Source organism: Gobio gobio, assembly GCF_949357685.1.
Source record: "Gobio gobio genome assembly, chromosome: 2".
Lineage (NCBI taxonomy): Eukaryota > Metazoa > Chordata > Actinopteri > Cypriniformes > Gobionidae > Gobio > Gobio gobio.
Window position 1 is genome coordinate 4,025,422 of NC_137098.1, and position 17,164 is coordinate 4,042,585.

At 37.7% G+C, this 17,164-nt stretch overlaps 2 protein-coding genes across 6 annotated transcripts in view; one reads left to right on the top strand and one right to left on the bottom strand.

Moving 5' to 3' along the window:
• Nucleotides 1-3,359, top strand: part of dhodh (dihydroorotate dehydrogenase) — a 28,217-nt gene extending 24,858 nt beyond the window's left edge. For both annotated transcript variants that reach the window (XM_079806293.1, XM_079806294.1), the window contains exon 9: nt 2,729-3,359. In XM_079806293.1, the coding sequence (XP_079662419.1) occupies nt 2,729-2,864 (136 nt within the window). In that variant the 3' untranslated portion in view covers nt 2,865-3,359. The remainder of the gene's footprint in view (nt 1-2,728) is intronic.
• drd4b (dopamine receptor D4b) overlaps nt 1-17,164 on the bottom strand; it is a 473,608-nt gene that overhangs the window by 18,735 nt on the left and 437,709 nt on the right. The window lies entirely within an intron of this gene.

Sequence of the window (17,164 nt, forward strand, 5' to 3'; positions counted from 1 at the left end):
TGTAACGGTAAACAAATGCATGTAGAAACACAGGCACAGCCGCCCCATCAGCACAGCAGTAAGAGAATAAGCACGGACTTACCAATTACGTAACTTTGCTGTGGTCGAACAGGTTTAGTTTTTTAGTTTTAGTCTCCTAAAATCTAATGAGTTTAGTTAAATTGTAATACATTAAGCATTTAAGCATTACATAACCGACTGTCACTTGAACTGACATTTTGACATCATTTTGTCTTTGACATTAAAAATACACGAAAGAGCTCAATTCACTTTTTTGTCTATTTTTTAAAAACATCTATAGTTTTTATAACCTTTGTATTTCTGTTTTAGTCAGTAGGCCATATCAGGTTAAGCTAATGCTTCAAATAAGTTTGTTTATTTATTTTTTTAATTTCAGTTAACATTTATTTAATTTCAAGCAATTAAGATTTTTTAATGGTTTTAATGAACTATTATAACCCTGATACTTTATTGAATATGTGTCAAATACTGGTCTTTCCTCCTGATTATGAATTAAAAGGGAATTAAATGAAATACAGTTTATTGTGTAACCAAATACGAATATATAATGCGTGACTTTTAAATTATAAACAAGCTCGAAATACATTGGGACTCTTATTTTGAAATGTCTGCTGCGCCTCCTATTGCAGTTGCTGGAGCTCATTCAAGTTCAGGAGATAAAATATGCATTGTTACAACAGTCCAAAACATATTACTACATAATCATCATAAAGTAAACATTGTCATTATTCATCAGCATTAGTTCATATAAATGTGTTATTAATTGATTGAGCCGCTCTGGAGCGCTGGATTGGGGATGAGCCTGTAGATCAGCATGGTCAAATCAAATGTGTGCATCTGTTACACAGGATATCAGTTCTGACTCCATCTCTTCCCTAATCCACCCTCCCTAACATTTTCGTCTCGCTTTTATTTGTTGACGAAAATTACAGTAGGTTTTCGTCATAGTTTTTGTCATTCAACACTAGTTTTTATTGAGTTATCGTCTCGTTTTCGTCAGTGAAAAAAGGTCGTTGACGAAAATTATGACACAAATTATTCGTCAACGAAATTAACACTGGAGTGTACACAAATAAATTAGTTTAGAAGGATGTCCTGCTCTGTATGATCATAAATGACGGCGTATTTTAAGTTGTTTCCGCTGCTACACTGAACAAAACTCTTGCAACACTTTTGTTTTTGCCCTGATCAACTCAATGTGAAGGAGATGTGTTGCACTGCGTGTGGAAAATGGTGGTCGCACCAGATACTGACTGGTTTTCGGACCCCCCCCCAATACAGTAAAACTGCACATTTTTAGAGTGGCCTTTTATTGTGGCGCCTGTGCAATAATCATGCGGTCTAATCAGCCTCTTGATATGCCACACCTGAGAGGTGGATGGATTATCTCGGCAAAGGAGAAGTGCTCACTAACACCGATTTAGACAGATTTGTGAACAATATTTGAGAGAAATAGGCCTTTTGTGTACAATTATAGAGTTCAGCTCAAGAAAAATTGAGGCAAAAACAAAAGTGTTGAGTTTATAATTTTGTTCAGTGTAGTGTTAGACCGATATATCGGGCCGATATTTGCGATTTTTACGTGTATCGGCATCGGCCGATATAAGGCTGCTGCGTTCGCCGATATTTTTTTCCCTGCATTATTTACAGACAGGCGTCCACAGGGCAGCTCTCACCGTCTTCAAACTCTCTTGCTCTCGCTCGCGCATATTAATCAAAATCAATTGAGAATTGACACGATGGTAAAAGGTGGAAAGACTGAAGTTTCACATGGAGCATTGGGAGATTTTCTCCTGAATTACCGCTGGTGTTTCTACAAGAGATTAAGTGAAGTGCACCTACACTCTAAACAATGCTGGGTTAAAAATAACCCAGGTTGGGTTGAAAATGGACTAACCTAGCAATTGGGTTGTTTTAAGCAAACATTTAACCCAACCGCTGGGTCAAAACAACCCAATTGCTGGGTTAGTCCATTTTCAACCCAACTTTAACCCAGCATTTTTTAGAGTGTAACCATTAAATGACTAGGTTGTAAATAGTTTTAAGTATAGTACAGTCAGTGTGCACTTTATTATGCTGCTTGCTTGTTGATACTGTGTGCAATAGTGTAATTATTTTATTTATGCTAAAATATTTATTTTCACCACTGAACTCTTTTTTTTCATGTTCTACCTCACCTGTTTTTACTATTTGTTAAATATTGTTTTAGTTCAATAAATGTTCCTTTTTTAAATTGTAAATTTTAAATTATCACACTGATCATTGTGTCATTTTTATGTTGTAAATTGAGGGAGCAAAAGCAGTATCGGCTCCAAATATCGGCTCAAGAAAATCGGCAGCTCGTATCGCTCATCGGCTAAGGCTGATGAAAAAAAAATCAGTATCGGCACTAAAAAAATCCATATCGGTCGATCCCTAGTTCAGTGTATAATGAGACAAAATCATTGGGCATTGTGAAGATTTGTGTCGTGGATTTGTGCCGCTTCACTCGCTGTCTCCTCATGGGAAGGTGAAATAGGCTTATTTTTCTCCTTCTCGCTCCTCTTTCTGTGATTTCTTGAAATAAGCGTAATATTGTGTATAACTGTGTATCCGCCATTGTCACCGCATATTAATGAACCCAAAACCGAGGTATCTGTGACTTCTGTGTACCATTACACCCCTACTAGATAATGCTATTAAACACATTTGTCTGTTTTTTCAATAGGACACAAGGTTTCACGTGTGTAGCAGAGGCAGTAGGTGCAGATCATCGAGCCTCAGAGAAAACTGCAGAACCACAGACACAAAACGAAGACTCGCACTCCAAACGTGACGCGCTGTCAGAGAGTTTAGACTCATAAGTTCTGCATTTACCACCAGGGATTAATGTTCTTGCTCCACATTTACTTGTGAGCATCGGTTCGGAACAGCATTCATTTACAAGACTGGATCCACTCTTATAAAAATGGATTATGTTTTTGAAATGACGTGCCTTGTTGGTGTTGTAAATTCTTGGCAATGTAAAAATATTGACGTTATGCCATTGAGTAAATGAATTTGAGTAAATGTGCACTGTTCAAGATCTGTACGTAAAGATGTTAACTGTGTAATGCGTTTGATTTCATGACATTTCTCAACGTTGATGTACATAATTTCCAAGGCTTATTTCTAAACCTTGAATCCATCACACAAACTCCCAACCCCAATTCAATCAAATGTTATTTTATTAATGTTGTATTTGCTAAGCTTGTCGTTCAGACCGAGCTGAGACCTCTGCTGTTCGTTGTTAAGTTAAAGACTTTTCTGTGACTGACCACACCAAATGACATTGCAATAAAACAGTTTGTTTTAAATGCATACACTCGGTGGTTTCTGCTGTATATATTGTGCATGATATAGTACATGAATTTTCTGTATGCATTGAATAATTGGATGACCTGCTGCATTAATATACAAGTTGACAAGTTTGATGTTATTACACACAGTTTGAAGTCCTAGCATCTAATCGGCTGAAGATCTCCTTGGATTGGGAAAAAAGTATAACCGTAAATATTATGATCAGGTCTTGGCTAACGTTTATGCTAACCAGCCACTGTGGCTAGTGGTTTTCCAAAGTTACTAGCCACTCCGCGTTTTCACTGGTCACAATTTTGACACCGATACCATGGAGAAAAACGGCCATATAGATATTTTTAATATCTCATAATTTGGTTTATTAGGCTGCCGTCACTTTAAGAGCTGACGCACGGATCCATTACACTGTTACACATGCGTTTTCTTTCTGTTTACCTTCACTTAAAACAGAACTGACTGTGTTTGCGTGAATACTCGTGGCATTTTTACATTATTTTGTGTGTATTTGACTGTTTCAGCGCAATAAACAGCGAAAAAGAGCTAAATTTAGCAATGAGAGGCGGCTTTATGTGCTCACACTTTGGGTCTGTGCACAAAATCTGCTGGAATGAGTCAAATTATGTTCAATATGCACAATCCCACGGCGAAATTCAAGCTTTGTAACATGAACAATATTCATCCGGAGTGAGTGGAGGCGGGTTTGTGTGTCACGCGCTGTCTGACAGATGTGTCCATTCTGTAGGAAATGAGTATTGGAAATATTTCAGAATCGAGATGCATATTTTGACAACACTACATTGCACTTAATTTATTATTTCAGATGTCATTTTTAAAGACTACAATTGAAAACTATATATTATACCCAGTGTTGGGAATAACGGCGTTATAGATAAACGGCGTTACTAACGGAATTACTTTTTTCAGTAACGAGTAATCAAACGAATTACTGTTTCTTCCGTTACAACGCCGTTAGCGTTACTGAGAAAAAAAATGCGGCGTTACTATAATTGAGCTCATTGAAGCGGTTTTCATCCGAACAGGCTCTCTGTCAGTCGGACCTGCAACGCGCGCGCGCGCGTGTGTGTGTGTGTGTGTGTGTGTGTGCACCCGCGCACACCAGCCATGCGTGTTGGGGGTTGGGTTGGGTGGGAGACAAGAAGGTTGAGGTTGATAGGTTGAGTTCACACACACACACCTATGACCATAGACATAATAAATACATAGACGCCCTATTGGCCGCTTTAGAACGTTGCTGCAATACGTCAACGCGTCCGCCATATTGCTGAGGGCAAGACTGCACTGTAAACAAATGCAAGTAAACGGGTGAGCTGCGGCTTTTCTGGATAAAAACAAAAAAAACGTTTACATTTATCAACCGATTTCAGTGGTTTATGATGTACGTGGTATACTAAAAGTTCTATTCTATAGTTACTTAAAATCTTGATAGTTAGACTTATAAAATAGATATATTTTAATAAGGAATTGTCAAAGGCTTGTAATGCGTTTGGCTTTTTATACTTGAATAAGAATTATGAAGACGCCCATACTGAGATATAATTTAATTTTCACATTAAATGAAATTAAGTTTTCTTATAGTGGAAAAGGCATTTTCTGTATTTAACCGATTTTTGCTTTTCTTGTGCTTAGAATTGACCGTCATTGAGAAAATGAAACATCTGCAAATACAAATCACACTGGCAGGCTGCTTTCTGTTTTTTATAGCACTAAAATGATAGATATTTACAGGTAGATACTCTAAATATACAATAACAAAGATAACTCATGGATCCTTTATACATATGATTTGGTACAACTACACTGCAATGCAAATAGTAAATACATGATAAAGTGAGAAGTAATAGTAAATAGTGTATAGTCAATAAAAAAATAGTCAATGAAATAAACAAACAGTATACAGCAAATAAAATAATGAATAGTATAATTATATAATATCAAAAATACAATAATATAATGATAATAGCATAGTTTGTATAATACTATAATAATAGCAATAGAATATGAAATATCAATTACAGAATAGAGACAATAATAAAACATAGTTAAATAGTGACTAGTGAAAAGTACAATAATTTACCAGCATAACTATAATAGATTGATAATTGCAAGTGGTATAATATAATAACGATAATAATAATAATAGCAAATACAATGTAATATCAATTGCAGAATAATATAGACAATAATAAAAATAGTAAATTAAATAGTGACTGGTAGGTACAATAATAGTATTGGTATAATAATAATAACAACAATAACAAAAGGCTGTATATTAACCATCAATCATCTATAATCAGTCATCCTTTGTAGGGTCACCATGGCACACATCACAGAAAAACACAAAACCTGAAATGTACACCAGGGCATTGTCCACAAGGCTACCAAAGCGGGTTGGCAGGAAGCTGTGGTCACACACAAGTGCAGAAACGTTTACAAAAGGGAATGGAAGCTCCTCAGATTCTTCTACTGCTAGAGATTACATTTCAACAGCTGGGGTCCGTTCTTCGTACCTCGCTTAATACATCTGAGATGATTTGACAGATCCCAGATCTTTTAATCGTGATCACTGATGTCTGGATAATTTGGTTCTTCAAACAAATTTGCGGATTGGATTAAAATATCTGGATTAAGTTATCTGAGATTACTGCACGTTCTTGTGTTCCCTGAAGAGGGCAGATACTCAAAACCACGATCAGCAATGCAGCGATTGGCTGGTGGCAAGACAGCAACGTAAATGACATCATATAATTAAAAAAGCCACCTGGCTTTTAACTGTACGTGTGTAAACCTCTGATAAAATGATAATATATTCCATCACAAATAAATCTCTCAATCAAGTGGCTGTGTGTATAGTACTATACACAACATTATAGTATTATAATATTATTTTCAAATACTCATTTTTATATGATTTTTATATTCTTATTATTTAAAATTATTATTGCCCCAGGTTCAGTAATGAACTCTTGAAATAAAGTAGCAGTGGCTAGGACAGATTTTAAGTATGCAACCTAATCCTGTTTACATGAAATAAACCGCTCCTGAGCAGGTTTGAGTTTCCGGACCTGTTGCTATGACAGCAAGTCCAGGGGCCAGTTGCATAAACTAAGCCATTATGTTAAGACAGTGTCTTAAGATCTAGTATGAGCCACTAGCAGTTAGGCAAGTGGCATTCAGTCTTACTTTTCGTATCAAATTAAGCCAGTCTATGTTTTTATGTAACTGATTTTAAAAAAAAATTATGAACAGTCTTAAAGAAAAAAATGTATGTCTAACTTGTAAGACTAGTCTTAATGGTTTATGCAACTGGCCCCCGGATGAGCTTCAAAGAACCAAACAATCCAAGATCATGCCAAATCGACAACAATCAAGTCCAGCTAACTGAGTTAGCCACATACGAAGAACAGACCCCTGATAGCGACAGGGTCTCTTCCTGTGGTTCCACTTTCCCTGAAGTGCTTGGAGAGACACCGCACCGGACCATGAGACACCGGAAAATGCCCTGGAACTGGCCTGCAGTTGGATGTTTATTCCATCCCCCTAAAAACCACACACACACACACACACACACACACACACACACACACACACACACACACACACACACACACACACACACACACACACACACACACACACACACACACACACACACACACACACACACACACACACACACACACACACACACACACACACACACACACACACACACACACACACACACACACACACACACACACACACACACACACACACACACACACACACACACACACACACACACACACACACACACACACACACACACACACACACACACACACACACACACTTACTTAAGAAATAGTTCACACAAAAATTAAAATGAGCTGATAATGTATTCACCCTAAGGCCTTCCAATATGTATATGTCATATAAACATAGATATATATGTCATATCTTGGCCAGCAGAGTTTCATATTTGGGTGAACTAGAACTGCACAATTCTGGATGAATCACGATTTTTTGCTGTAATCCTACTTATCAAAGGTTTTAATAGAAATAGCAGAATAATTGTAATTTAAGAATAAGATGATGTAGGTGTTTGAATTAATATTCTTTTTACAATTAATCATGCAGCTCTTCCTTTAATACAGATATTGCCTCTTTTCAGATTATATTTTGATATCTGAAATCCGTACCTGATGCTCGAATTCGAGCTCTGATATCGTACCTCTTTGTCTGGGAAACCTTCAATGTGTGATAAAAGTTAGCTAGGCAACTAACTTAACTTAAGTTAACTAACGTTAAGAGTCACAATATGTCAGTCGCCTGTCATAAAAGTCTTTCAAAAATATATAGATGAATCGATTTCAGGAAATTTAATTTATAATATAAAATATAATATAAGCTAAAACTATAATATAAATCATGTCAACTCATGTCTCAACTTCCACAGCTAAGTAGCGACATCGCTAGCTATTTTAGTCTGACTCTGGTGACCAACTAACGTCACTATTACTAATTATATAATAATATAACGACCAAATACAACCAGAAACAAATGTTCAGTCTTACTTGTGAAAGGTAATTCCCCGAGAACTGTTTCCAATTGTGCGGTGATTTGTACAGCCCCGAGCAGCACACGAACAGGGCCGGCCCTGACCAATTTGCTGCCCTAGGCAAGATTTTACTTGGTGCCCCTTGTATCAAGGTTTAGCACTACGCTACACGTTATCAGTCTAAGTTGTGGAAACAATCGTACTGTTTTATTTTTGTAATGCTTTGATGTTTTATTTTTATTGTTGTTGTTTTATATGATGTCCAGTCCATTCTACCCCGTCATTATGTTCATTATATTATTCTTATTATTATTTTTTAAAGGCTGATGATAGTAAAACTGTACAAATATTGCACCTATGCCACATTACAGCCTAAACACAAATAGCAAGAGTAATTGCATCTAACATTCATGCACAAACTATTCATTGAGAACTAGCAAAAGGGTTTGTTTTCTAGTAGATGGCAGCAATCTTCCACTAAACTATGAGCATTCATGCTTTCACCAGGAATTCAACTGAGAAATTTTATTATTATATTAAAAAAGTGATATTACATGCGTTTAATATTTTTATATTATTTATTTTTTTACAAAATCACACTGGCTGTTGCCTCTGGAGAACCCAGAACAGCTGCTTCCATAAAGTTTAAGGTAAAAATAACTGGAATTAATTAGCAAACATTAGTATTTTACTACTATGCAATTAAATAAACTGTTCATTAATTTGCCTACATCACTTTACTTCTGTCTTTACACGGCAAAAAATGTTCTTCTTATTTAGAATCTTTTTCTTGTTTCCAGTCCAAATATCTAAAAATTCTTAAATCAAGGTGCATTTACTAGATAAGTAAAATGACATACTTCATTTTGATTTTATTTTCAAGTAAACAAGAAAAATTATCTGCCAATGGGGTGAGAAAAATAATCTTATTTCTGTTTGGGACAGAAACAAGATTTCAATCAGAAACAAGATTATTATTTTCCCACTCCATTGGCAAACAATTTTGCTTGTTTTAAGCAAAAACTCACTTCATTTTGTTTTTATTTTCAAGAAAACAATCTTCTGTCATTTAACTTATCTAGTAAATGCACCTTGATTTAGGAATTTTAGATATTTAGACTAGAAACAATACACAAATACTATGTAAGAAGAGCAGTGTATCCCTTATCTTCCCTTCAATTCGGCCATCCGTCATAAATAATCAGGCAACTTACACCGTGTCAACACCTGGCGCGAACGGCCAAGCACCCTAATATATGAAAGCAATCCTGTCTGCGTTGGATGCGGCGAGAGGCGACGCGACACAACAAATTCCCCTAACGATAAACTGATCGCGCGTTGTATTTCTGACGCACTTCAAGTAGATCGGCGGGGGGAGATTGATGAGGCGGACCGGAAAGAGGCGGGGGACTTAATTACGTTTTTTTTGCGCTTTATGTGGTAATATTTCAGTAATAACATCAATAATATTAATAAAATAGAATCATTAATACATTTTGGCGCCCCTATGGACGAGTGGCGCCCCTAGCATTTGGCTGTTCCGCCTATGCCACGGGCCGGCCCTGCACACGAAGCAGGCATTTTTCTCAATTCCTGTTATTAGAGTTATTGGAAAGTTGCCCTCCGCAATATGGCGGCGTCGTTGACGTGCGGTCCAGCGGCCAATAGGGCGTCTATGTATTTATTATGTCTATGCCTATGACGCACACACATATGCACAGTCAGCGATGGCAGTCCAACGACTTCAAAGGTAGCTTTCGCAAACTGAAAGTATAAGCGCTACTTTTCCCTCGAAAGGGAAAAGTGAAAGGTAAGAATGTTTATGTAACGTGCAGCTTATGCCCAGGAAGAAAGAGTCTCTCCACGTCGGTGGCAAGTAATTCTATTTCTAATCTAATGAAGCCTCACGTCATCACAGCCACAACATTAGTGGCTAAAAACCCAGGTGATAACGTGAGCTCCACTACTAGGGGAGTAGTAAAGAAGTACTGATACTATTTACACAATATTTACACTATAGTAGGTCTACTGATAATATTTACAATAATGTTATAATATTTACAATAATATATTGAATTTGATAGGTGTCTCTCACATTGTCCCACAGCAACATTACAATAGTGTACATTTAATGTACAATGTTTTATAATAATAATTTATTATATTTATTGTCCAATTCATTCATTTAACATATTTAATATTGGGGGCATCCAAGTTATTTGACATATTTGAACATTTGAAGAAAAAAAAAAGTAACACATTAGAAGAAAAAAAAAAGTAACACATTAGTTACTTTCCCTGGTAATTAGTTACTTTTATAATGATGTAACTCAGTTACTAACTCAGTTACTATTTGTAAGAAGTAACTAGTAACTATAACTAATTACTTTTTTAAAGTAACGTGCCCAACACTGATTATACCTAAAATTCAAGCCGTTAAAGTGGCTAGTAGGAGTGACTGCGTTACGCCACGGCTGAAATACACACATTTTGCGGGTTGTTGGGTGTTAATATCAAGCTGATTCTTGTGAATACAAAATCTTGGTGAGTTATTAAAGCAACATCTATTTCTTATGTACTCAGTAAAGGCCATCAGGACTCTGGTTTGAGGGTGTTTTTCTACATCATGAGCTGGATCAGAGAACGCTCTGTCCATGACATCTGTCTTTTACTGAAGCTGAAGCACAGTTGGGCCATGCAAGCAACTAGAAACAAATCTAGACGTACAAGCAACTCTGAAGCTTTGGAATGACACAAAAAGGTCATTTAGTCTGGAATGTCAAAATCCAGACTAAACCTTGATAGAAAGGCTATGACAGGACCTGAAATGTGCTTGAGCTAAAGCAGTCAGGAAAGAGTCGTCGGAATCTGACAAAGTCATTACAATCGTTCAGATTGTGAAGAAAGAAAGAAAAGAAAGGTGAGTCTGAAGGTGATGATGATACATGGGGCAACAATTTGAGCAGTGTTGACGTCAACGGGCAACTGATGAAACACAGGGCCCTCGACCGATCTAAAGTATCCAAATAGAAATTTGTTAACTACCACGAAAACTACTCAAACACTGGGTTGTTACGTCTGACCCAGGATCTGCGTAACACAAAAACTACTCAAACACTGGGTTGTTACATCTGACCCAGGATCTGCGTAACACAAAAACTACCCAAACACTGGGTTGTTACATCTGACCCAGGATCTGAGTAACACAAAAACTACCCAAACACTGGGTTGTTACGTCTGACCCAGGATCTGCGTAACACAAAAACTACCCAAACACTGGGTTGTTACATCTGACCCAGGATCTGCGTAACACAAAAACTACCCAAACACTGGGTTGTTACGTCTGACCCAGGATCTGTGTAACACAAAAACTACTCAAACACTGGGTTGTTACGTCTGACCCAGGATCTGTGTAACACAAAAACTACTCAAACACTGGGTTGTTACATCTGACCCAGGATCTGAGTAACACAAAAACTACCCAAACACTGGGTTGTTACGTCTGACCCAGGATCTGTGTAACACAAAAACTACCCAAACACTGGGTTGTCACGTCTGACCCAGGATCTGCGTAACACAAAAACTACCCAAACACTGGGTTGTTACATCTGACCCAGGATCTGCGTAACACAAAAACTACCCAAACACTGGGTTGTTACGTCTGACCCAGGATCTGTGTAACACAAAAACTACTCAAACACTGGGTTGTTACGTCTGACCCAGGATCTGTGTAACACAAAAACTACTCAAACACTGGGTTGTTACATCTGACCCAGGATCTGTGTAACACAAAAACTACTCAAACACTGGGTTGTTACATCTGACCCAGGATCTGAGTAACACAAAAACTACCCAAACACTGGGTTGTTACATTTGACCCAGGATCTGAGTAACACAAAAACTACCCAAACACTGGGTTGTTACATCTGACCCAGGATCTGCGTAACACAAAAACTACCCAAACACTGGGTTGTTACGTCTGACCCAGGATCTGTGTAACACAAAAACTACTCAAACACTGGGTTGTTACGTCTGACCCAGGATCTGTGTAACACAAAAACTACTCAAACACTGGGTTGTTACATCTGACCCAGGATCTGTGTAACACAAAAACTACTCAAACACTGGGTTGTTACATCTGACCCAGGATCTGAGTAACACAAAAACTACCCAAACACTGGGTTGTTACATTTGACCCAGGATCTGAGTAACACAAAAACTACCCAAACACTGGGTTGTTACGTCTGACCCAGGATCTGAGTAACACAAAAACTACCCAAACACTGGGTTGTTACGTCTGACCCAGGATCTGAGTAACACAAAAACTACTCAAACACTGGGTTGTTACATCTGACCCAGGATCTGAGTAACACAAAAACTACTCAAACACTGGGTTGTTACATCTGACCCAGGATCTGAGTAACACAAAAACTACCCAAACACTGGGCTGTTACGTCTGACCCAGCATCTGAGTAACACAAAAACTACCCAAACACTGGGTTGTTACGTCTGACCCAGGATCTGAGTAACACAAAAACTACCCAAACACTGGGTTGTTACATCTGACCCAGGATCTGAGTAACACAAAAACTACCCAAACACTGGGTTGTTACATCTGACCCAGGATCTGAGTAACACAAAAACTACCCAAACACTGGGTTGTTACATCTGACCCAGCATCTGAGTAACACAAAAACTACCCAAACACTGGGTTGTTACATCTGACCCAGGATCTGCGTAACACAAAAACTACCCAAACACTGGGTTGTTACGTCTGACCCAGGATCTGCGTAACACAAAAACTACCCAAACACTGGGTTGTTACGTCTGACCCAGGATCTGAGTAACACAAAAACTACCCAAACACTGGGTTGTTACGTCTGACCCAGGATCTGAGTAACACAAAAACTACCCAAACACTGGGTTGTTACGTCTGACCCAGGATCTGAGTAACACAAAAACTACCCAAACACTGGGTTGTTACGTCTGACCCAGGATCTGAGTAACACAAAAACTACCCAAACACTGGGTTGTTACATCTGACCCAGGATCTGAGTAACACAAAAACTACCCAAACACTGGGTTGTTACATCTGACCCAGGATCTGAGTAACACAAAAACTACCCAAACACTGGGTTGTTACATCTGACCCAGCATCTGAGTAACACAAAAACTACCCAAACACTGGGTTGTTACATCTGACCCAGGATCTGCGTAACACAAAAACTACCCAAACACTGGGTTGTTACGTCTGACCCAGGATCTGCGTAACACAAAAACTACCCAAACACTGGGTTGTTACGTCTGACCCAGGATCTGAGTAACACAAAAACTACCCAAACACTGGGTTGTTACGTCTGACCCAGGATCTGAGTAACACAAAAACTACCCAAACACTGGGTTGTTACGTCTGACCCAGGATCTGAGTAACACAAAAACTACCCAAACACTGGGTTGTTACGTCTGACCCAGGATCTGAGTAACACAAAAACTACCCAAACACTGGGTTGTTACGTCTGACCCAGGATCTGAGTAACACAAAAACTACCCAAACACTGGGTTGTTACGTCTGACCCAGGATCTGAGTAACACAAAAACTACCCAAACACTGGGTTGTTACGTCTGACCCAGGATCTGAGTAACACAAAAACTACCCAAACACTGGGTTGTTACATCTGACCCAGCATCTGAGTAACACAAAAACTACCCAAACACTGGGTTGTTACATCTGACCCAGGATCTGCGTAACACAAAAACTACCCAAACACTGGGTTGTTACGTCTGACCCAGGATCTGCGTAACACAAAAACTACCCAAACACTGGGTTGTTACGTCTGACCCAGGATCTGCGTAACACAAAAACTACCCAAACACTGGGTTGTTACGTCTGACCCAGGATCTGAGTAACACAAAAACTACCCAAACACTGGGTTGTTACGTCTGACCCAGGATCAGAGTAACACAAAAACTACCCAAACACTGGGTTGTTACGTCTGACCCAGGATCTGAGTAACACAAAAACTACCCAAACACTGGGTTGTTACGTCTGACCCAGGATCTGAGTAACACAAAAACTACCCAAACACTGGGTTGTTACGTCTGACCCAGGATCTGAGTAACACAAAAACTACCCAAACACTGGGTTGTTACGTCTGACCCAGGATCTGAGTAACACAAAAACTACCCAAACACTGGGTTGTTACGTCTGACCCAGGATCTGAGTAACACAAAAACTACCCAAACACTGGGTTGTTACATCTGACCCAGCATCTGAGTAACACAAAAACTACCCAAACACTGGGTTGTTACATCTGACCCAGGATCTGCGTAACACAAAAACTACCCAAACACTGGGTTGTTACGTCTGACCCAGGATCTGCGTAACACAAAAACTACCCAAACACTGGGTTGTTACGTCTGACCCAGGATCTGCGTAACACAAAAACTACCCAAACACTGGGTTGTTACGTCTGACCCAGGATCTGAGTAACACAAAAACTACCCAAACACTGGGTTGTTACGTCTGACCCAGGATCAGAGTAACACAAAAACTACCCAAACACTGGGTTGTTACATCTGACCCAGGATCTGCGTAACACAAAAACTACCCAAACACTGGGTTGTTACGTCTGACCCAGGATCTGCGTAACACAAAAACTACCCAAACACTGGGTTGTTACGTCTGACCCAGGATCTGCGTAACACAAAAACTACCCAAACACTGGGTTGTTACATCTGACCCAGGATCTGCGTAACACAAAAACTACCCAAACACTGGGTTGTTACGTCTGACCCAGGATCTGAGTAACACAAAAACTACCCAAACACTGGGTTGTTACGTCTGACCCAGGATCTGAGTAACACAAAAACTACCCAAACACTGGGTTGTTACGTCTGACCCAGGATCTGAGTAACACAAAAACTACCCAAACACTGGGTTGTTACGTCTGACCCAGGATCAGAGTAACACAAAAACTACCCAAACACTGGGTTGTTACGTCTGACCCAGGATCTGAGTAACACAAAAACTACCCAAACACTGGGTTGTTACATCTGACCCAGGATCTGAGTAACACAAAAACTACCCAAACACTGGGTTGTTACATCTGACCCAGGATCTGAGTAACACAAAAACTACCCAAACACTGGGTTGTTACATCTGACCCAGGATCTGAGTAACACTATACAGTGTTAAGAATACTATAATACAAGAATACTATACAAAATTATTGATAGAACATAAAGAAAATATACAAGGAACATGGAAAGTGCTAAATAGTGTAATACATAAAAGAAAATATAAGGGGGAGTATCCAAATCATTTTCTTAAAGATAATAGAATTATAAAAAATATTAATGAAATTGTAAATGAGTTTAATGATTATTTTTTTTAAATTGGTTCTAATTTAGCAAATAAAATGGGGCATCCACAAAATAAATCCATAAACATCGATTCTATCCACAAGAGCTCAAACTCATTTTTTTTATGCCCAACCAACGAAAGCGAAATATTAAAAATTGTGGGATATTGCAAAGGAAAAACATTGGTAGATAAAAATGGGTTGGATATGTGTATAGTTAAGAAAATAATGTATAATATTGTTCAGCCTTTTACTTTCATTTGCAACCAGTCATTCAAAACTGGTATCTTTCCTAATGAAATGAAAATAGCCAAAGTTCTCCCGCTACACAAAGATGGAGACAAGCATTTGTTTTCTAATTATAGACCCATTTCTTTGCTTTCTCAATTGTCCAAAATATTAGAAAAGTTATTTGTTAAAAGGCTGGATAATTATATAGAATTAAATAATATTTTAACAGAACAACAATTTGGTTTTAGAGCACAGAGGTCTACAACAATGGCAGTTGTTAATTTAGTTGAAAATATTACACAAGCAATGAATAAAAAACAGTACACAGTTGGAATTTTTTTAGATTTACAGAAGGCCTTCGATACAATAGATCACCATATCTTATTACATAAATTGCAAAGTATGGTTTCAGGGGGATAGCACATTCTTGGGTTGAAAATTACTTAACAGATAGGTTTCAGTATGTATATAAATGGTGTAGAGTCTAATTTGCAGAGAATAAGTTGTGGAGTTCCGCAAGGTTCGGTGTTGGGACCTAAGTTATTTTTGCTTTATATTAATGAGATTTGTAAGGTGTCTGATGTTCTCAATTATGTCTTGTTTGCTGACGGCACCAATGTTTATTGCTCAGGTCAAAATCTGGAAGAGTTAGTAATGGTAGTGGAGAGAGAACTGTGCAAACTAAAGAGCTGGTTCGACTCAAATAAATGATCTCTGAATTTATCTAAAACAAAATTCATGGTATTTGGTAATAAAATGATAGATAAGGATATTAAAATTAAAATTGATAATAATATACTAGAAAGAGTTAATTACATTAAGTTCTTAGGAGTGATTATAGATCATAAAATGGCATGGAAATACCATATACAAAATGTCCAAAAGAAAATATCAAAAACAATTGCAATTTTATATAAATTGCAATATATTTTGAACAAAAGTGCATTATATATATTGTACAGTACTCTCATCACTCCATATTTAACATATGGAATAGAAATCTGGGGAAATACATATAAATCTAGAACTACTCCAGTTTTTCTACTACAAAAGAAGGCCATCATAATAATTACACATTCTCCATATAATACCCCAACGAATTCCTTGTTTATCCAGTTGAAAACATTACAATTCTATGACTTGGTAGATTTGTACACTACTAAACTTGTGGATAAGGCAAGACAACAATCCCTCCCTCATTCCTTGCAAGCTATGTTCAGCTTGAGAGATAGTAATTACGATCTTAGAGGGACATATATGTTTGATATACCATATTGTAGAACTCATTTAAGAAGAAACTGCCCATCAAATAAAGGTGTTCACACTGTAAAACATAATAAGTTGACTTTACTTAGAAAAAGTGAGGAAACCGATTGCCTTAAAATTTTCAAGTAAAGCAGAGTATTATTTTTTTGTCGGCTAAACTTAACAAAATTTGTACAGAAAACTTGTTAATGAAGTATACTTAACTCAAAATTATTAGTTATGTTAACTTGTTATTAGTGCTCACATTACTAGGAAAATATTAGGAAACCGATTGCCTTAAAATTCTCAAGTAAGCTGAACTTAAAAAAATAAGTGAAGACAAAAAGCAACAACTGAACTCCATTCAACACTTATTTATTACTTATCAATAGTCTACAGGTACTAAAA